Here is a 23213-nt window from a genome sequence, read left to right on the forward strand (position 1 = left end):
AGGTGTTTTTGAAAACGTCTCAGTCAAAAGTTTGGACTCACACTCTTATTCAAAGTTTATTCTGTATATTTATGACTTTCTACTTTTTATAAACGCACAGAAGATGTAAAATATATGAAGTAAAGTGTATGGAATTATGAAGCAAAGAAAAAAAGTTTAAAAATGTAAACCAGAATTGGACTTAAACTAACTACTAAACTTGGACTCAGGACTTGACTAAACAGGACTAAACCAGGACTAAACCAGGACTAAACAGAACTAAAACCAGGACTGAAAACAGGACAAAAGGACTAAACCAGGACTAAACCAAGAGGACTAAAACCAGGAAAGGACTAAACCAGGAAACCAGGACTGAGGACTGAAACCAGGACTGAAACAAGGACTCTGAAACCAGGTCAGGTCTAAAAACCAGGAGGTCTAAACCAGGTCTAAAACCAGGTCTAAAACCAGGACTAAAAACTAAAACCAGGACTAAACCAGAACTAAACTGGGACTAAACCAGAACAAAACTACAAAACTACACAACAAAACGGCTCATTGGAGAAACTAAAGAAACCGACGTGTTGTGATCGTCTGTGGACGACGTTCTGATCAAAACAAGGTATTTTTGAAAACGTCTCAGTCAAAAGTTTGGACTCACACTCTTATTCAAAGTTTATTCTGTATATTTACCTTTTTATAAACATACAGAAGACATGAAATATATGAAGTAAGGTGTACAGAATTCTGGAGCAAAGAAAGAAGTTGAAAAAGTGTATGAAATTTTTATATTTTTTAATCAATTCTCACATTAGCAACCCGTTTTTTTTTTTTTTCTTTACAAATAACTACATATATTTTTTCATACATTTGTCTTCTGTACATATATAAAATGAAAAAATATATATATAATAATAAAATAAAAATGCAATGCAATTTACAGTAGAAAAAAAAAAACTAAATACATTTTTTTGACTAAACTGTGTATATGGTGTTTCAGTATTTTATTTTATTTTTTTAAATAATAGTTAGAGATGGGACGAGACACAATTTCCAAAGACAAAATGAGATGAGATTGAGTTCACGAGTGCAAGACAAGATGAGATTTGAACATAATTCCTAATATATGCAGTTCAAGATTCAATTTCCAATTTTGGCCACACAATTTTTTATTTCTTTGATTTCATAGTTTTGTTTCCATTTTAGCACCACTGTGTCCATTCTAACAACACACTCACCAATACTTAACCTTTTTTGTTCGATCCAAATGTAAACACGTGAAAAAAAATCTCACAAAATAATTTTTCTCATCTCAATCTTGTGGCAGTTTTTTTTCACGAGATCTTGTGACACGAGGTTTTGTCTCATCCCTAATAAGAACATGTTGTGCAAACTAGATCAGTTAAGGTAAAAAAAAAAAAAAGAAAGAAACATCTAAATGTGTGCTGCCTTCAGTGGCCGTTGTGATTGTAAGTAGCTGGTGACAGGTGTTGGATGTGGATTAATGTAACTACTTTTCAGGTAAAAATGGTATAACGCACTATGAGTGAAAATTTGGTATTTCATTTTTCTGTTCAGCACAATGTTAACTTTCTGTGTACATGGGCTGGTCCTGTGTTGATCACGCTGACAACAGGGTGAAAAACACATATGACTATCTAAAAGAATCCGTGTATCATTCGTTCATTCGTTTTTCAATATAAAACCAAAAATAAGAAAACGAAAAAACAACAGTTTTCTTCGTTATTTGTCTCCAAAACCAAAATGAAAAAACGGATAACGATTCGTTTTTTCAGTTTTCGATTTTGTGTTTAAATGAAGAATGGAACAAACGGATAACGGCCGTTTCCCGTTTACGTGACTTCAGTGACTGCGATGCCGAACTTTTGCACCGCGTACGGACTGAATCAGGACGGATCCAGGTCCGGGACCAGACCGGGACCAGAGCAGGACTGAGACCGGGACCAGACCAGGACCAGGGCGGACTCCGAGCTTTGACTCCGAGCCTCCACGGGGTCCGAGCCTCAGCTTCGAGCTCCGGTCCTGCCGTGGGCTCTGAGCCTCCGGTCTGGTCCTGGTCTTGTCTCGGTCTCGGTCTCAGGCCCGCTCTGGTCCCGGTCTGGTCCCAGTCTCAGTAGCGCTCTGGTCCCGGTCTGGTCCCGGACCTGGTCCATTTGAACCAAAAGCTCTTAGTTCGATTCATTTTCATTGGTGTGAAAGCGTCAGTCGGAGGCTTTGCTCCACCTCGGAACCAGCCGCGGTTCTTGAGCACAGAGGACCAGAGCAGCTCTGTCCCGGTCTCAGTCCTGCACTGGTCTCGGTCTGGTCTCGGACCTGGATCCGTCCTGATTCAGTCCGTATGCGGTGCAAAAGTTCGGCATCGCAGTCACGGAAGTCACGTAAACGGGCAGAAACTCACATTTTTTGGTCTATTTTGTCCTAAAAAGTTCCACACGGCAGCATTGAAAAAACAGGGAATCCAAACATTTCACAAACTGAACCGATTCTCTCGAGCTGGAGCCGCAATTACACCACGGGTCAGTAAATCCTTGACTACTTGCCTTGACTTTTCACTTTTCTTGTTATGCTTCGGTAATAGAAAATCCAATCGCGCGGCGGCACCTTGAACGCATCCCAAACAAACACGCCAAGGTCAGCGCGCGCCCTTCACCCGCCTGCTCGTCTTCACACGGACCAGGGCCCAGGTGCGGGAGGAGGAGATGTTGACAGAGCCGACGATCACTGCCAAGGACATGTTGGTTCACGGAAAAGCCTTTATTTACTGTAAACAAAGCTGCACGGTGGTCAGAATACATTATTTATTATAGATTTATCGGTATAAATTAGAAGCTTGTAAAAGACGGCTCCGTGATCATCGATACAACTAACATTTACACTTATATTAAAGGTTCTGTACCTGATTTTTTCCCGTGTATTCGAGTAAAATGTGTCTTGCAGTACAGATATATTGTATAAGCAGTCGAAATGAGACCTCTGTGTACTCTCTGTATCTAATTAATTGCCCAATAATCAGTAATTGCATGTTAGAATACTAGTTTTACCCTCTTTGCTATGTGAAAGTTGTGAAAAGTGTTTATAACCTCATCGTGGTGAATAATTTCAAAGTTCTGGATGCATAAGGTCAGTGAAAAAGAACTTTGGACCTCTGCAAATTGTTTAAAATGAACAGTTTTATCCCCATGTTTTTAAGACGGTAACAAAATCTGGTACTGTGCCTTTAAACTGCAAAACAGAAATCATAAATTGATTAAAATTCCTTTGCATTGTGGTGTGTATGTCTATTATGAGAACATTTTGATATGACAAGAAATAGAGTGTGGATCAGGCCGAATTTTTCTGTCCGAGCCTGGTCCTCGTCCGACAGAGCAGTGATAGAATCCGACCCGAGTTCGACAGGCATTAAGATATTTGTGTCCAAACCCGACACAATTAAAATGACGCTATTTTCATGGGCCTAATAAAGACACACGTAGGATATTTTTTGTAAATAATGAGACGACTTTATTCCTCACCTCTCATAAAACGGTGAATTAAAACTGTGGCATCTCATCCACATTATCCATGGAAATTGTCCAACGCAAATAATGACCCCAGTCCACAAAACAGCACTGTGAATCCAGTCTGAGTCGTTCTTTAAAAGTAAAAAGGTGGGAGTAGTTCCTCACCTGTGTCTGTTTACATCCACACAGCGCACGGATCGAGGTGAAGCTGTGACAGTGACTCTACTTCCTGTGGACTTTATCTCTAATACTTTATCCTTTAAAAATCATGTATCTGAAGTTTTGCTCCACATTTCACAAACAATAATCACACAGTTTTGAGTTGTGCAGAAGTGTCCGAGTCCGAAACCCGCTTTCCATGCATTCTAACAACAAATATGATTTGTCAATAAAACGATGATATTCTACTTAAAATTCAATAAGAAGAAAATCTGACTGAAAACAACAACAACAACAACAACAACAGCTTATTCCACAGGTAAGTGGCTAATTCAAATCTATTCAAATCAAGAAATCTTAATTCTATGAATTAGTTTGTGGAAAGCACTTTGAATCACTTTGTGTAAGAATTGTGCTATACAAATAAACTTGCCTTGCCTTATTTTCAGGGTAAAACTCTACCTATCTATTTTAATGGTCAGATTATACTTCTTCAAGTATATAAATTATAATTTGAACATGAAATAAGCCAGAGAAAAACATAAATGTCTCCAAAATAAACCACACATCCAGCTGTTCTACAATCTCTATATTTAAAAATGTAAATAAATATATTTACTTATATAAAAATCCCAAAACAAACTTCATTAAGCTTTGTTGCAACTCAATTATACGTTTTGGAGGTTGGAGATCGTTTGACACACAAATCGGAATCACGATCAAAATTCTGTTAATTGCACAGCCTTAGTTTCAGTATTATCGTTTATCGCAATATTTGTCTGTATATTGTGCTTCAAAATTTGTTGAGTGTTTTCAGTTTGAGAGAAGAACTCAGCCTAAATTTGCAGGATTTGCGTCTCAAACATGCGCGAATGAAACAAAACACAACTCCAGGTCTGTTTGTGACGAGGAAATAACTTCCGAAACAACATAATCTGGACCTTTTAACATTTCATCACGGGACATCAAAATCAAAAACATCAAAACTGGCTAAAAAAATCAAAATCATGCACATTTTTTCACTCGGAGATCTTCCCGAAAGCCAAAAACTCATTCTCCGGCGGCGTCTTTGCCCTCTGAGACGTTTTCTTCACTCGCGCATTGTCCTCAATTCAATCAGTTTTCAATAGCTCCACATTTCCATAGACCACAACACAAATAATCCCACAGCACTTTTCAATTACGCGTTTGTGTAAGACAGCCCGGCGATGTATTGTACTGGGGGAGAATAAACCCGCGCCGCACAATCCAAGGTCAAACGCCTCCCCGTCCATTTATCTATTCATTCAGACGGCGAGCATCTTAGCGCTTCCCTCGTTAGCGCCCAGAGTTTAATTAGTAAATGGATTGAGAGTGGTGCTCCGGTCCAACGCCGCGCTCAACCATTAGCAAACGCGCCGGCCCGTGGATAACTCCGCGACGTGTTAAAATCAAACCGCGGCGACTGAACGATGCGGCGTAACGAGACGGCGCTTTGTGGAACTTTTCTTTTAATCCGTCAACTGTTTGTTTACGTGGATTTATCGTCGTTCTGTCTGGAACACCTTTAAATACCTTACGTTTATTCAATTACAGGTGGTTTTAAAGGTTGTATAGAGGATTTTTTAAAGGGAATAGAAATACAGCGACAGTCCTTGTGCGCGTTCAGAATTACTGTTGAAGTTTCCTGTCTAGAAGTAATTCAGCGACCGACGCGTCAGTTTTTAGACCCTTCGTCTGCTTCGGTCGCGCCATCGCTGGACGAGATCTCCAAGAATCACCTCAGTTTGGCTTTGCTACTTTTCCTCTTCTCTTCTTCTTTCAGCGACCTCAAAAACTGACTTTCTTTTGCGGTGAACCGGTCGTGGATTCTCGTCCGCCGTCGCGACAAACTTTGTGCGAAATGCGAGGAAGCGACAGTTCGAAAAAGCCTCTAAGAACCGCTGCGTAAACCACGTAATCCCCGCGCTCCGACGAGTCAGTTACACTAGGGAGTTTGATTGACAACCTAACAGCCAATAGAAAATGAGGGAGCCTCGTTTTCTATTGGCTGATGTTTATCTGGCCTCAACACGTCCACAGTTGATAGATTTTCGTTTTTTTTTTTTGGTCATCATAATTACAAAGCTGCTGCGTCTCTGTAATGGTATTTTAATCTTTCACTGACAGTTTGAAACTAAAAAAAATCCTCCATACAACCTTTAAAGCTCAAAAATACCTTGAAAAACCGCTTGCTGACTGTGCTGACTGGTTTGGTCTCCGTGAAGATACTGTGTGTCGAAGGACATAATATATTCTGCCGGATGTTTGATTGACAGATATTGTGGCCAATCAGATGTTGTCGTGTTTGGGTTTGGTTGACAGCGCTACGTGTTTTGGTTGTTTTTCAGTGCGTCGCGCGGAACTCGTGGGTGTGGGGTCTCGTGTGCGTATGAAAGAAGACCACACACAAATCACACATACACACCCACACGAGTTCAACGTTTTAATAAAGGCATAAAACTCCATCATCTCTCATCGTGCATTCTTACCGATGCCCCCTGGTGGTCACAACAATTATAAGCCACACAACTAGTTTCCCCATAACATACTGTAAAAAGACATTCCAGACAAAGCAACAACATCTCCATGGAGAAAAGCAGAAGCACGTGACGGACCCGCCACCAGAAAAGTTGCGCACAAGGTTCCCACGGTCATCGAAGTCCTAGAAAAGTCTTCGAAATTGAAAATGTCATTTTTCAAGTTTTGAAAAGGTCATGGGATTTTAGTACCGTAAATTCCGGTACTAAAATCTAGAAGCCACTACTTTTTGTCACACGTTGAACCCTGCGGCGAATAAAACGATGCGGCGAATATACGGACGGATTCTTTGTTTGGCTCATTGTCCGTTTATAAATACGGTCTACGGTTTGGCGTTTTCAATCTGAGTGCAGAAAACGCCGCTGTCTGTGCAATTTACACATGGATCTAGGGTTCACGTGAAGTTTCTACACCAGCTCGGAATATTGTGAGGGCACTCAAATAGTTTATCGCCGTGCAATAAAATAAGTTATGATCTTAAATGAACATTAGTGAGGGGGATACGTCTTACCCGTTTGTGTAAATGACTGTTACGGCCCCAGGCTTTAGTTCTAATTTGTTTGTGTAATTTTTGCTGAGTTCTTTTGATTCCTGCTGCAGGAGCCCTGGTCCGTGATTGGTGGGGCAGGTCGACGCCCACCTCACCTGCAGCCACCGCCCCCTATTTAAGGAGATGACCAGCACCTGATCGGGGCTGCTGGCTTGGTGGTCAGTCTGCATTTTGTTTCATGTGTGTGTAGTTTAGTCTAGTTCTGTTTTGTGCTTTTTTTGATTTGGTCACTCGATTCTGTTTGTGGGTTTATGTGGTTTAATTTGGGGAACTTGTGTTTTAGTTTAGTGTGCGTCCCTAAGTTTTACCACTTGTTTTTTGTAAACCTGCGTGACCCCTTTTCTGGCACAAAACTCTGTTTATTCTGTTGTTCTGTTTCTTAGTTTAGGTTGTTTTCTGTATATTTTTAGTCTTTTGTTAATTTACCTTTACCTTCCTGTTAATTAAACATTATTTAATTTATTCCATTTTACATCTTGGTTTTATTTTTGTTACTTCCCTCACCCCAACGAGCTGGGTCAATGACGAGAAGAAACGTCTCAAACTTCAGTAGCCAAACATCCACTCAGACCTGATTGACAGAACTAACCCCGCCCCCGAGAGAGTCTGAAATCTGCTGAAATCCTCCAAGACACTGACACGATACAGACAGAACAGAGACTCTTTCTGCAGGAGACATGAGCAGTAGAGCGCGGGGAAAGATGCTCGTTTGATTGTGTTTTGAACAGTTATTTCGCGCTTCATACACACACCCTCCTCATGGAAAACACACGAAGAAATGCAGATGATGCAGCTTTTACGTTAAAGGTGATTAATGTGTCTGTGGAAGAAGGAAACAGAGCTGCTGCACGTGAACTCGACATCGGTGAGTCGATGGTGAGATTTTGACGAACTGACTCAACGCAAAAAGACGACAAAAGCTTTCAGAGGCGATAAAAGTAGATGATAGCGAACTTGAAAACGTTCTTGAAGACGTGGACACCTGCGGCTTATGTTCAGGTGCGCTCAATAGTCCGGAAAATACGGTATCCCTTTTAAGTAACTACAGCGTTTTGTTAAGTTCTCATTAGACTATTCTGATTATTTCTGAACGTCTGCGCCTTTTGTGTAAAAGAGACGACAATAAATGCACTGACAGGATTTTGAATGTTAAAAAAACTATAATCCCAAACCATAAGGTGAGTGGAAAGAGTTAACATTTCATATTTAGCCCTAAAAGTCTGATCAATTTTACACATGTAGGTGCTGTAAAGTCCTGGAAAATTCACTTTAGGTCGTGAAAAAATCAAGGAAAATATTGAAATTTTGTTAGTGAAAAAGAGTAGGAACCTTGTACACAATGCATCTTCAAAGCGAAAAGTACAAAATCATGTACAAATTATGCTCAATAATCCACCACTAGAAAGAGTCTTTCAAAATAAATTTTTAGGAATAACCATAGATCATAATTTAAACTGGAAATCACACATAAATACAATTAGGAACAAACTATCCAAAGTGATCGCAATTATATATAAATATAGATATACCCTAGATAAAAACAGTCTTTTATTATATATATAACTCGCTGGTAAGGCCCGACAGAACCTACGGTATTGAGATTTGGGGCAATACATATAAGACGAATACAAAGCCAATCTTTACCCTGCAAAAAAAGGCAATAAGAGCATCACATTATCAACTTATAACGAACCAACTAATGCATTATTTATAAACTTTCAAACGCTGAAATGTTACGATTTAGTCGACCTTTATACTCTTAAAATCATGTTCAAAGTAAACAACAATCTCCTGTCGAAATCGTTACAGAACATGTTCAAAATCCGAAAGAGCCGATATGAGCTCAGAGGCACGACCATGTTTATTAAAAAGAAAATCAGAACAAACATTATGAAATTTTGTAAATCTGTTAAAGGGGTGGAGCTCTGGAACAACTGTACAGAAAACCTAAAATTGTGCACCACTTTCTTTCACTTCATAAAGAAGTTTAAATGTTTAACTCTGGACAGATACATGAAATATGAGACTTAGTTTGTGCTGTAGAACTTTGTTGTTCTGTTACTGATTAGTTTGTTTCTTCCTGCTGTATTTATGAAGATGAACTGGTGTCAAGATGAAGCTCTGACAAAGGAATAAAGGGTAAAGGCATAATAAGCTTAAGCTTCAGCCTGCACCTTTTCGGTCTGTATATGTTAAATATGACTGTTTATGAATTAATGTCAAAATATACCTGTGACCGAAATAAATAAACTGAATGAAAGTGAAGCAGGACGTATTTTTATATTTTAACTACAAAAAGTGGATAATTTTGCTTGTTAAGTAAAATTGAAGAAATCTTAACTTGGCTATTTTAGTTTTTGCAGTGTGAGGTGAGCTGCTCTGGTGCAGGACTGATTTGGATCTGGTTTAGTCTTGGTTTAGTTCTGTTCTAGGCCTGGTTTAGATGGTCTTAAACTGAGATTTTCCGGCAGATTTTCACACAAATCTTATCTTTTTGTGAACATCGGGTTGAATTTGGGCTCCTCCGTGCGTCAGTGTTTTGCCGTTTCCTCGTGTTTAGGAGCTGTGATTACCTGCTCACGACGAACGCTTTCTGATTGCAGATGTTTGATATTTGTGGAGGGTCCGAGCGCGGCTGAAGCGGTGAGCAGAGTGTGTGCACGACCCTCGAGAGCTTCAGACTCGTGTCATATGTTCGGTGGTGATGGATGAGTGTACGGATGTAGACAGAAGGGAGTAAACGGGGCGCCGGGTCAGAGGGAGCACGAGATTAGACCTGGTTTAGTCCCTCTGTAGACCTGGTTTAGTCCTGGTTTAGTCGTGTCATATGTTCAGTGTTGATGGATGACTGTAGAGATGAAGGGCGCTGGGTCAGAGAGAACAGGAGATTAGACCTAGAAGAGTCCTGGGTAGACCTGGTTTAAGTACTGATGCAGAACTAGTTTAGTCGTGGTTTAGTCCTACTTTAGTCGTGTCATACTTTCAGCGTTGATGGATGTGTACAGATGTAGGGTGCAGTGTGCGGGCTGAGGGTGCCAGGTCAGGGGGAGCAGGAGATTAGGGGTGGGGACAGTGACCTGGGAGCAGGATCAGTGTAAGATTAGGGCGAGGGCAGGGTCCTGCACGAGTCCATTTTTGGAGACCCGCACCAGCCCGTACCCGCACAGTACAGCACCACACACGCCCGTTAACCCATGATTATACCAAAGTTAAATCAGAATCCAGGACTGACACAGGACCACTGACTACACCAGGACTCGACTTAGGACTACACCAGGACTACACCAGGACTACACCAGGACTACACCAGGACTACACCAGGACTGGACCAGGACTACACCAGGACTGGACCAGGACTACACCAGGACTACACCAGGACTACACCAGGACTACACCAGGACTGGACCAGGACTACACCAGGACTACCAGGACTACACCAGGACTACACCAGGACTACACCAGGACTACACCAGGACTGGACCAGGACTACACCAGGACTACACCAGGACTACACCAGGACTACACCAGGACTACACCAGGACTGGACCAGGACTAAACCAGGACTTAACCAGGTCAAAACCAGGACTAAACCAGGACTAAACCGGACTAAACTGGGACTGAAGCAGGTCTAAATCAGGACTAGCTGAGCCAGTCACCTCCACTGACAGTTTTATGTAATAAATACACTAAAGTCACTCTCTCAGCTTGGTTTGCCATCCATCAATCCGGGGTCGGGTCGCAGGGGCAACAGTCTAAGCAGGAACTGCCAGACTTCCTTCACCCCGGACACTTTCTCCAGCTCCTCTGGGGAGACCCTGAGGCATTTCCAGGCCAGCTGAGAGACACAGTCCCTCCAGCGTGTCCTGGGTCTTCCCTGGGGCCTCCTTCCAGTGGGACATGCCCGGAACACCTCCTGAGGGAGGTGCCCAGGAGGTATAGGAACAGATGACCGAGCCTCAGCTGCTCCTCTTAACGTGGAGGAGAAGGGGCTCTAGCTCCTCATCCTATCTCTAGGGGAGCGCCCAGCCACCCGACGCAGAAAACTCATTTCAGCCGCTTGTATCCGTGATCTCGTCCTTTCGGTCATTACCCAGAGCTCATGACCGTAGATGAGGGGAGGAACAGAGACTGATGGTAAATTGAAAGCTTCGCCTTTCGACTCAGCTCCCTCTTCACCACAACGGTCCAATACAGCGACCGCATCACTGCAGACGCTGCACCGATCCACCTGTGTTGGCTGCCAAGACAGCCCCTGGTCTGCCATTGTTCCAGGAAAAGACGGGAAATGTCACTTGTTTCGAGGGCAACGGACGCCCTCGATGTGCGTCTGGTATTTTTCTCTTGTTCATCGTTCATTTAATTCACCTGACCAGCCTGGATGTAATCACTACCCGCCCGTAAAACTCCCGAACATTAAACCCCGCCCATTTCAGCAACTATTTGAGGGTACTAGACCCGGTGCAGGACTCTGGGCCAGGGACAGTGAGATTAAGGGCAGGGACAGTGAGCTGGAGGCGGGGACATCGAGATTAAGGGCGGGGACAGTGAGTTGGAGGCGGGGCCAGTGACCTGGGGGCGGGGACAGTGCGATCGGGGCGGGGACAGTGATGGATAGGGTTCCGACACTCACCGATCCACTTGTCGTTGCCGTACCAGGACAGATTGCCTTTGGTGCTGTCGTAGTATCCAATCTTCTTGTAGCTGCCGTCTGCGGACACAAACACACAGCCGGGTTAGACGGAAGCAAAGCATGATGGGATTTCATCAGCGTACACAGTCAGGGAGGGATCGAGAGGGGGGGAGATGGAAGATGAAGTATTGGGCGCTGTGTGATGGATCAGATGTTTCTATTACGGTCGTGCACACCTCCTGTCTGCGGGCATCACCAATCTACTGCAGGGTTTTCCTCATGTTGGGGGTGTTCTACATTTATGTCTACTTGTGGAATGTTCAGCAGTTACCATGATAACACAAAACTACCATTTGTGGTGGTTGGTAATAATAAAATTGTGAAAAAAGTGTGTCATTAAGGAAAATTGTTACGCACTTGGCTCCAATGTGAGTCAATATAATCACATTTTCTTTGTGTTTTTGTCGTTTTTAAGCAGATTTTCTGGATTTTACCTAAACAAATGACAATGTAAGTGTCTTTTTACTGTTGGCAGGGATCAGATTGGTCAAAAAAAAAGGGATACCTGGCACATTTCTTGTATAAAACTGGGACAAATCACTGGTTTGGGATAAATCTGCTGGGACAGGGGACACAAAACTGGAACTGTTCCGGTAAATAGAGACGTCTGGTCAGCCTACATTAATATAGTCTGAAAACTCAAGAAAAAAATACAAAATTGATTTAAAAAACACATTTGTAGGAGCCTTTGGTCAGTCCAAATTCTAAATCAGACAAAAGAGTGAAGCAGGCCATTTAAAGCCACAAAAACGAGATGCAAAAAACTAAATCTCAAGTTAAAATGACTTGAATTAAGAAAGTTTTATCATGATTTGAGTAAATTTCACTTGACAAGTAAATGTATTTGCCAGTGGAACAAGACATTTTCTACCTAAAATATGAATGTACTGATTTTTTTTGTTTTTCTTCGACGACCTTGCCGTATGTCGAAAAAAACGCTCCATCCAACTCTCAGATAAGACTGTTAGAAGACACTAAGACAAAAGTTGATTTAAGTTTTTTAAAATATATGAAAACTGTTTTTAATTTGATTTTTTAACATCAAAACGGCAAAAAAACTGAAATTAAATGATCGTTACGGCGCCCCTTATTATGAAAACATCTACACATCCGATTCTGACAAAAACTGGACAGAATATATAAAGAAGAATTAAAAAATATAACCCATAACGATCATAAAAAAACAATATTAAATCATAGTACTTTCTTTTAACATGTAGTACAACAACTTTCTGCACTTAAAATAAGAAATTAGCGCCGCGTTCGATTATCTTCCGACTCCCACGTGGACCTCAGATTATGATCATGACTATTCCCTCGCTGCCACTTTAATTTTTGAGATTTGCTCTTCATTTTATGTTATGATTTCTCTTCCGGTACAACCTTAGGGATGTCAGCACAATCAAATATTTGTTCAATGTTGGTCTCACCACAAAACCGACTACTAAACCCACAGGCGACGATACGGACGCAGTAAAGTCCTGCAGATACGAGTGACTGAAACTGTCATTTAAAACAGTGGTCCACAACTTTTTTTTTGTGCCACGGACCGGTTTTATTTCAGACAATATTTCGCGGACCGGTGGGAGTCGGGGTGGGATTGTGTACGGGAGGAAGCGCGGTGGGCTGGACAGGTGGTTAAGTCCTGGCTAAATCCTGTTTTAGTCCTGGTTTTAGACCTGGTTTAGACCTGGTTTAGATCTGTTTTAGTCCTGGTTTAGACCTGTTTTTGTTTTGTTTTAGTCCTGGTTTTAGACCTGTTTTAGTCCTGGTTTTAGACCTGTTTTAGTCCTGGTTTTAGTTTATCTGGTTTTAGACCTGTTTTAGTCCTGTTTTTCAGACCTGTTTTAGTCCTGGTTTTAGACCTGTTTTAGTCCTGGTTTTAGACCTGTTTTAGTCCTGGTTTTAGACCTGTTTTAGTCCTGGTTTTAGATCCTGTTTTAGTCCTGGTTTTAGACCTGTTTTAGTCCTGTTTTCAGACCCGTTTTAGTCCTAGTTTTAGATCTGTTTTAGTCCTGGTTTCAGACCTGTTTTAGTCCTGGTTTTAGACCTGTTTTAGTCCTGATTTGAGACCTGTTTTAGTCCTGGTTTCAGAACTGTTTTTATCCTGGTTTTAGACCTGTTTTAGTCCTGGTTTAGACCTGTTTGAGACCTGTTTTTATTCTGGTTTTAGACCTGTTTTAGTCCTGGTTTTAGACTTGGTTTAGACCTGGTTTAATCCTGTTTGAGACCTGGATTTAGATCTGTTTTAGACCTGGTTTTAGTCCTGTTTTAGTCCTGGTTTTAGATCTGTTTAAGACCTGGTTTAGACCTGGTTTTAGAACTGTTTTTAATCCTGGTTTTAGACCTGGATTTAGTCCTGTTTTAGTCCTGGTTTTAGACCTTTTTTAGTCCTGGTTTAGTCCTGGTTTTAGTTTAGTCCTGGTTTTAGTCCTGGTTTTAGTCCTGTTTAGTCCTTTTAGGTTTTCCTGGTTTAGTCCTGGTTTTAGTCCTGGTTTAGTCCTGGTTTTAGTCCTGGTTTTAGTCCTGGTTTTAGTTTTAGTCCTGGTTTTAGTCCTGGTTTTAGTCCTGTTTAGTTTTAGTCCTGGTTTTAGTTTTTAGTCCTGGTTTTAGTCCTGGTTTAGTCCTGGTTTAGTCCTGGTTTAGTCCTGGTTTAGTCCTGGTTTATTTTAGTCCTGGTTTTAGTCCTGGTTTTAGTCCTGGTTTAGTCCTGGTTTTAGTCCTGGTTTTAGTCCTGGTTTAGTCCTGGTTTTAGTCCTGGTTTAGTCCTGGTTTAGTCCTGGTTTAGTCCTGGTTTTAGTCCTGGTTTAGTCCTGGTTTAGTCCTGGTTTAGTCCTGGTTTAGTCCTGGTGCAGTGGAGTGTATGTGGGGGGTCGCACTTTCACGGCCCGGTACCAAACGACCCTATGATACGGTTCCGGTCCAGGGGTTGGGGACACCTGATTTAAACCACCAAAGTGTCCAAACACAATGAAAACACTTCATATAGTGGACGTGGCCATCTTGGATTCTGACTCAGAATCTTTGCTCTGTCTATTTTTTCGAGGTCCGAGTCGCGCCGTCCCAGAAAAAGAATCTCGGCAACTTCCTCAGAAAACCGATTCGGGAGGAAAATCGAACGCAGGGAAAGTCTAACGTTGCTTGAATGAAGAAAAGCACAATTATTCCATTAGCAGATCATTTTACTCGTCAAGTTGAATCTACTTATTATAATTTAGTGAGATATTGTTGTTTTTTTCAGTGTGATAAGTGTGATAAATGTTCTTAAAAACTGAAGATCTCTTGACGTGCGCAAACTTCCCCCAACAGACAAACGAAACGAGCTGGAACGACCTTGTCCACAAACGCAGGTCCTTGGGTATTATGTTCCGAGAGCGAGTGCTTGAAACAGCTTTGGCCCGGCTCAGAACAGAGGTTTGTTTAGACATAAAGTTAAGCGCCGGCAGTAAAGCACCGACATTTGAGCACAGCTGCTTCCTGCGCCTCCATTAGCATTTAGCGAACATTAGCATGATTATAATGACAACAACACAGCGCCGCGCTCGTCCCAATGTCTGGAAGAGTTCTGCTCCAGGATTAAAGTGCACATTATCGTCCCCCTACAGGAAATTCAGACTTTGAGCGCAGAGAGAAGTTCAGTTTTCACCTACCACCTATCTCCACCCACTGCTTTGTACTCAACAGACTCCACTTCAAACATAAAACATAAAAAAACTAGGGGTGTCAAATTATCGCGTTAATTGCGATTAATTAATTACAGTCATATTTAGCGCGTTATGTTTTTTAATCGCGTTAATCTCATTTTTAATCTCTAACTTTAGTGTTTCTGTATGTGAGTTTCTTTATTATAAAACCTGTTTTTATGCGTTGCTGGGACAACAACACACACACACAAAAAACCACACAGGACTAAAACCAGGACTCTAAACCAGGTCTAAACCAGGTCTAAACCAGGACTAAAACCAGGACTAAAACCAGGTCTAAACCAGGAACAAAACCAGGGACTAAACCAGGTCTAAACCAGGTCTAAACCAGGACTAAACCAGGACTAACACCAGGACTAACACCAGGACTAAACCAGGTCTAAACCAGGACTAAACCAGAACTGACACCAGGACTAAAACCATGATTAATCCATTCCAGGACTAAAGTAGGACTAAAGTAGGTCTAAACCAGGTCTAAACCAGGACTAAAACCAGTGATCTCATATATAAAGCATTTCTCTATCAATAATATTTTTAATATGGTTAAGGAAAGACTGGACTTTTTATTGTCTTTAAGTCGACAAAAGTTATTATGTTCAGATTTCCTCGTCTTTGCTACTTTACAGCAAACAGTTTCTTATTCATGGAGACTTGGGCTCAACAGCCAATTTGGAGAGATTTGTTAAACAATAAATGACTTTATAAAGTCACTTTTTTAAATCTATATCAGTCTTTTGATCTGCCACAATAATGTAATAATGAATTTAAATGAAAATACCTCAAATTGAAGCTTTTCTCAGCAATTTTTAGGTGAGTTTAAAATGAGATTAATTAGATTAATTAATTACAGATCATAATTAATTAATCTCTCAATTTTTTTAATCGCAGTATTTTTCAACAATAAAAACATGTAAAAAAAAATCCTGTACTTCAGAGGTGTCCACACTTTTTCAGCATATGAGCTACTTTTAAAATGGCCAAGTCAAAATGATCGACCTACTACAAAGCCGAGCAAACTAGAAAGAAAATGATAGACAAGCAGGTTAAAGGTTAAATCTCCATGCAGCTTAAAGGTCGTATAGAAGATTTTCCAAGGAAAGAGAAATGCAGCGACTGTTTGCCCTTTTTTAAATGTTGTGCTTTGCTCCTTTTCTCTTCTTCTTCCCGCGACATCAAAAACTGACTTTCTTTTGCGGCGAACTGGTCGTGGACTCTTGTCGGCCATTACAACAAACTTTGCGCAAACTGAGAGGAAGCTACAGTTCGAAAAAGACGGCAAGAACCGCTGCGCTGGTTGAGTAAACGGCATCAGTGCGTGAGAGGCGAACGTAAACCACGTAATCCCAGCGCGCCGGCGAGTCGTTGACGCTGGAAAGGTAGGGAGTTGGATTGACAACCTAACAGCCAATAGAAAATGAGGTAGCCTTGTTTATCTATTGGCTGATGTTTATCTGCCCCCACCACGTCCACAGTTGATGGATTTTCATTCTTTTTTTTTTTGGTCATCATAATTACAAGGTCTCTATAATTCTATTTTGAACTTTCATTGACAATTTGAAACAAACAAAAAATCCTCCATACAACCTTTAATGTTCCTGTGATTAAAGTTACACATGTTCTTCAGAAGTTTAAGGTCGACAGGACTGAAGCCAACCTCCCTGGACGCGGCCGCAAGAGGAAAACTGACGACAAATTGAAGAGATGGATCATCTGGATGGTAAGAGAGCCCAGAACAACCTCCAAACAAATGAAATGTGAACTCCAAGGGCGAGGTACATCAGTGTCAGATCGCACCATCACTTCATGCGAGGGACACCACTGCTGAGAGCAAATCATAAAAAAGTGAAACTGGAATTTGTCACGGTGCATATGGACGAGCCACAAAGCTTCGGGGAGAATGTTCTTTGGACAAAACTGGAGCTCTTTGCCAAGACACATCAGCTCTATGTTCACGAAGCAGACCAAGAAAAGAACACTGTCCCTACTGTGAAGCACGGAGGAGGTTTGGTTTGTTCTGGGGCTGTTTTGCTGCGTCTGGCACAGAGTGTCTTGAATCTGTGCACAATACAACGGAATCTCAAAACTATCAAGGTACCGTATTTTCCGGACTATTAGTCGCTCTGGATTATAAGACGCACTGTCATTAAATGGTCTATTTTTGAACTTTTTTCACAAATAATCCGCACTGGACTTTAAATGAAACACAACAGTGTGATGGGTGAGTGGTTTTGTTTGTTTGTTCGTTCACGGTGACTCTGGGCTTTGTTCAGTTGTGGCGTGTAGGGAGGTGCTGTCTGGTTACCAACGGATTGTCGGCGTGTTCGCAGTGACTCAGTTGTTCAGTCGTGTCTAGAAGTGGCACATTGCACTCGCTTTTTTCGGGTTCGTTCACTCCGTTCCTCGTTCGTCGGCGTGGAGTGATGAGTGTGACTGTGGGTGTTTTTCGCTGTGCGGTCGCTGTCTGCTCCGTGTGTTTGCGTGTTCTGCAGGTGGTGCGGCTTTGTAGTTTACTGAAGTCGTGCTGGGACGCCCGAGTGGATTCGTGTATGGGGCGCTCTGGATTCTGTGGCGCGCAATCGTTTTTTTTTATGGGGCTGGAGGCTTAAGAGCGCACCTAATAGCCTGGAAAATACAGTATTTTGGAACGAAATGTGTTGCCAAGTGTCAGAAAGTTTGGTCTCAGTAGCAGGTCATGGGTCTTCCAACAGGATAATGACCCAAAACACACAGCTAAGAACACACAAGAATGACTAAGAACAAAACATTGGACTGTTCTGGAGTGTTCTTCTGTGAGCCAAGATCTCAATTCTACTGAACATCTGTGAAATGAGCTTCAGAGGAACCCTTCAAACCTGAGACAACTAGAACATTTTGCTCACGTGGAGTGGGTCAAAACACCAGTTGACCAGAACAGAAGTGTCATTGACATTTACAGAAATCTTTGTTTGCAGAGTTTGTCTCAAAAGGTTGTGCAACAAAATACGAAGTTAAGGGTACCATCATTTTTGTCCAGGCCAGTTTCATTATTTTGTTTCTTCTAATAATTCTTTTGAACCACAGGTGAAAAGCAATGGTTGATTTTCGTTCGACAATTTTCAGTAACTTTTTATTTATTATTACTTTTATCAGTTTATTTCAGTGATGGTTGTTGATTTTTCTTTCATTGCCAGAGGGGTACCAACAATTTTGTCCACGACTGCATGTTTTATTTTAATACAAAATATCCCCCAAAATAAACAAAATGCATAATGTCTCTTGTCTAAGCGGGATAGGTGGTCAGGAGTACCTAGCTGGTGCGTTATCTTAGCGGGCATGTATTAACGAGGGCGTATTATGCAAAATTTGGAGCTTTCAACCATGTTATAATGTTGTTCCCTCATCAAAAACATGTCAGAAGAGGTTTTAAATGACATGTATGCAACTTTAAATAATCTAGTGATCTCTCCAGGGCCCCAGTCACACACTATTTAGAGCAGGGGTGTCGAACTCATTTTGGTCCGGGGGCCGTATCCAAACGACTTTGATCTCAAAGGGGCCGGATCAGAAAACTCATGTCATATAAACCCCAAAAATAACAATAAGTTCAAATATTTGTGCAGAGAAACACAAATCTATTACAGAAATCTTTTTTCTTGTAAAATCCTGCACTCGGCTCCACTTTTCTCAGTTTGTACATTTTTCTGATGAGGGTGTCACGGTCAACAGTCAAAACGATCGTCCTTTAAGAGCGTTTGGAAAGAGACAAGTCTTCATTTGTGCTGCTCTGGTGGGAGGGGCCACGTACAGAGACGCTGGAGACGCTGCTGTGATAAACACCACAGAAAATTAACGCGATTTTAATAGAAAATATAATTAAAATATTTTAGTAGAAAATCACCCAAGGGCCACATTAAAAGTCTTGGAGGGCCGGATCTGGCCCCCGGGCCTTATGTTTGACACCTGTGATTTTAGAGTTTCTCCATAAATGAAAGTTACAGAAAATACGCCAGAACTTCACAAACCTGAACCTGCGAAATCCACAGCCATTGTAGTGTGACTGCGCTCTGAAGGGGAGCGAATTAGCACGGAGAGCAAAGTGAGAGGGAGCTCAAACCACCAAAAACAGAAGTGAAACTAACAAAACCTGTTATAATACCTTGTTTTCGGCAATAAAAGACAAACAATAAAAGGTAACATGGTGGTTTCAGTAGGTTATGGGTTAACGATTACTATATAATCCCAAAAAGAAGAAGTGTAATACTCCCTTTTTAAGATTATGGGAGAAACCAAGAAGTACCAAGAAGAAATCCATTTACTGTGTTTAAGATTTTCGCCAAAAATACTCACAATTTGGCCATTTTTAATCTTGAAATAACGTATATTTGGAACAGGTTAAATTTAAAAGAAATTACACTGCACTTTAACAGTTTTTGTTTAGAATCTGACTTGTACTGTTTGATTATTTGTAATTATGTGTCTTAATTTCTCTTTGTACGCTGTCCCTGAGTACCCAAAAAAGTGCTTTTAAATTTAAAAAAAGCATTATTATTATTATGAAAACAATGTGCAGCTGTCTGTTATATGTTGAAATTTGCCAAATAAAATAAAATAAAATAAAAACTCGAGAAGAAACCCATGCAAACTCCAGAGCGCCGCCCCTCCCGTCGCTCCCTCATTCCAACACGTTCTATTTGCATTAACCAAGTGCGGGTGCTGCAGCCGCTCATAATGAAAGAGAATTATCCATGTGAGAAATGGGGCTGTGTTCAGTGGCGGGGCGTGTAAAGGCAGGTGACACGGAGTGGAACCGTCAAATGACTGAGGACTGCATGATAATGGGCCCGAGACACCGACACACACACACATGAACACACACGAACACACACACACAGAGGCAGATGAAGTGAAATGAAGAGCGAATATTATGAATTTCATTTGGAGCTTAGACCCCAACAGGTTCCGACAACAGGGATGTGCTGGAGGGAGAGGATAATGGATATGTTATGGAAAGTATCTGCTCAAAAACATTAAAATTTGGTTCATTGAAAAGTCTAATTTTCTTCTGAAACAACAAATAATAACGAAACCGGCGGAAATGCAGAATTGAAATGCCCCTGTTCTTGAAAGCAGCATTTCACCGAAGCGGGAAGCAGATTTTTTTCATTCACGGTGTTTTGATTTTTTGAATATTTGGTGCGAGAACCAAGAGTCTAAAATCAAATATTCCAACATAAAATAACTATGCTAAACCAATTATTTAACAAAGCCGACTCCAGTTCAAACATACTGTGTATAGATGAAAAATTCACAAAGCTTTTTTTTCAACAATACAAACGCGTTAAAAAATCCTCTACTTGCTATGGTGAAATGTTACTTGTACCTCTTTCTATTATGATGTTTTAGTTCAATTTCATTTCTCTCCAGCGACTAGGTCAGGAATCAGAATACACTAGATCAGGGGCGTCAAACTCATTTTGGTCCAGGGGCCATATCGAACCTACTTTGATCCCAAAGGGGCCGGATCAGAAAACTCATGTCATATAAACCCCAAAAATAACAATAAATTCAAATATTTGTGCAGAGAAACACAAATCTATTACAGAAATCTTTTTTAATTGATGAACTCTTTCTTTTACAAAATATTATAATATTATGAACAACCTGAAACTTTAAGAAAAATGCAATTTCAACACAATGTTTTAACATGAACTTGTATGTTAATTGGAATAAGTCAATTTTTCTTGGAAAATCCTGCACTCGGCTCCACTTTTCTCATGTTGGACATTTTTGTTGATGAGGGTGTCACGGTCAACAGTCAAAACGATCGTCCTTTAAGAGCGTTTGGAAAGAGACAAGTCTTCATTTGTGCTGCTCTGGTGGGAGGGGCCACGTACAGAGACGCTGGAGACGCTGCTGTGCTAAGCGGCGCAGAAAAGTTCCAATATTTTAATAGAAAATATAATTTAAATATTTTAGTAGAAAATCAGCCGAGGGCCACATTAAAGGTCTTGGAGGGCCGGATCTGGCCCCCGGGCCATGTGTTTGACACCTGTGCACTAGATGGTTTGCGAGAATCACAGAAGTTGTAGACCGAGCAGAGAAGAGCTCTGAGGCCATGACGTCAAACTGGTCGCGTCTGTCCAGGTCTCTTTTGTGGAACAACACAACAGTAAACAAAGCGTCGAGATGAACGTAGACGAAGACAGACATTCTGTGTTGGCGACGATTCCCGAGATCGAGGATTTAAAGTCGGAACAAAGAGGATGTTTGGCGAATTTTATCAAGTGGAAAGACGTTATTGTCCTTCTTCCTACGGGATTTGGTGCATTACGTACGTCACGACCAAACAGCACACAGCAAAAAGTGGAGTGTTAAAATCTAGAGTTTATATGAGTCCAATCTGTTCTAGAGTTAATTTAACATTTTTGGAAATGTTAATTAAGTAACACTGGACCAAAGTTCCTTTTTAACCCCGAAACTCAAGAGTTAAATTAACGTTTTGAGAATAAACAGATAACACTTTGTAGAGTTATACTGATTTAGCTAAACAACACACAGAGGTGTTTTATTTTTACTTTATTTTAGTTAATTTAAGATTAAATTATGTACAAAACTGGTTCAAACTGGTCTTCTCTCATGGGAGTTTGAAGTGGTGGGTGTGAGGTGCCAAATTAACACTAATGGGAGTTGAATTCACTTCAACCATATTAACTCTGGCAAATAACCCCAACTCAAACCCCCACTTAAAGGTTGTATAGAGGATTTTTTAAGGGAAGAGAAATACAGTGACAGTCCTTGTGCGCGTTCAGAATTACTGTTGAAGTGACCTGTCTAGAAGTAATTCAGCGACCGACGCGTCAGTTTTTAGACCCTTCGTCTAAAAGAAAACAGACTTTCTTTTGCGGCGAACCGGTCGTGGATTCTCGTCCGCCGTCGCGACAAACTTTGTGCGAAATGCGAGGAAGCGACAGTTCGAAAAAGCCTCTAAGAACTGCTGCGTAAACCACATAATCCCCGCGCTCCGACAAGTCAGTTTACACTAGGGAGTTTGATTGACAACCTAACAGCCAATAGAAAATGAGGGAGCCTCGTTTTCTATTGGCTGATGTTTATCTGGCCTCACTATGTCCACAGTTGATAGATTTTCGTTCTTTTTTTTTTGGTCATCATAATTACAAAGCTGCTGCGTCTCTGTAATGGTATTTTAATCTTTCACTGACAGTTTGAAACAAAAAAAAAATCCTCCATACAACCTTTAACTTTCAAATAGTTAAAATATCACTTTTTGTGTTAAAAACAACTCTGAAATAGTTTACCCTGAAATTTTAACCCTCCAGTTTTTGCTGTGCAGCGATTGGTTAAATAAAAAAAAAGTACCCGCCCACTGTCGAAGACTCTGCTACACAGAATCATGGAAAACACACAATCCAATAATCCTTCACTTTTGTCCTTTGAATTAATCATGCTGCACTTCTCAGTTGGTGAAAATCCTGAAATGTTAAGTTAAAAAGTGAAGACAACAATTTTAAAATGTCTGAAAACTGCTCAATGTGCCAGCTGGTCAGCCACAAGAGCAGCTAACTATGACCAAGGCTCAGTAAAGGGCAGGAAGCGAAGGAACATCTCCGAACACCGTTTGTAACGTTTCAAATGCAGGACAAAACAGGAAATGAATCTGAAAAGACTCACAGAAAAGGTGACCACATTTTTTAAATCAAAAACTGGGACAGAACTGGTTGAGGCTGGTAATAATAAAATTGTGAAACAAGTGCACTAATGTGAGCCAGTATAGTCACATTTTCTTTGCATTTTGGTCATTTTTAAGCAGCTTTTTTGTATTTTACCTCAACAAATGACAATTTATGCTTCTCTTTAATGTTGGCAGGGATCAAATTCATCAAAAATATGGACACCTGGGGCATTTCTTGTTTAAAACTGGGACAAATCACTGGTTTTGGATAAATCTGCTGGGACAGGAGACACAGGACTCAAAACTGGGACTGTCCCGGGTAAACAGGGACGTCTGGTCACTCTACTCACAGACATTTATTACGATATGCTGGGTCATAAGA

General features: G+C 41.1%; 1 protein-coding gene across 1 annotated transcript in view; it reads right to left on the minus strand.

Annotated features, from left to right (window-relative positions):
• gabbr1b (gamma-aminobutyric acid (GABA) B receptor, 1b) overlaps positions 1 to 23213 on the minus strand; it is a 654324-nt gene that overhangs the window by 167052 nt on the left and 464059 nt on the right. Inside the window, exon 14 of the mRNA XM_055157144.1 lies at positions 11399 to 11476. Within this exon, the coding sequence (XP_055013119.1) occupies positions 11399 to 11476 (78 nt within the window). The remainder of the gene's footprint in view (positions 1 to 11398; positions 11477 to 23213) is intronic.

The sequence above is a fragment of the Boleophthalmus pectinirostris genome, unplaced genomic scaffold, assembly GCF_026225935.1.
Source record: "Boleophthalmus pectinirostris isolate CB_2022bp ecotype Guang Dong unplaced genomic scaffold, ASM2622593v1 HiC_scaffold_21, whole genome shotgun sequence".
NCBI classification, from domain to species: Eukaryota; Metazoa; Chordata; class Actinopteri; order Gobiiformes; family Gobiidae; genus Boleophthalmus; species Boleophthalmus pectinirostris.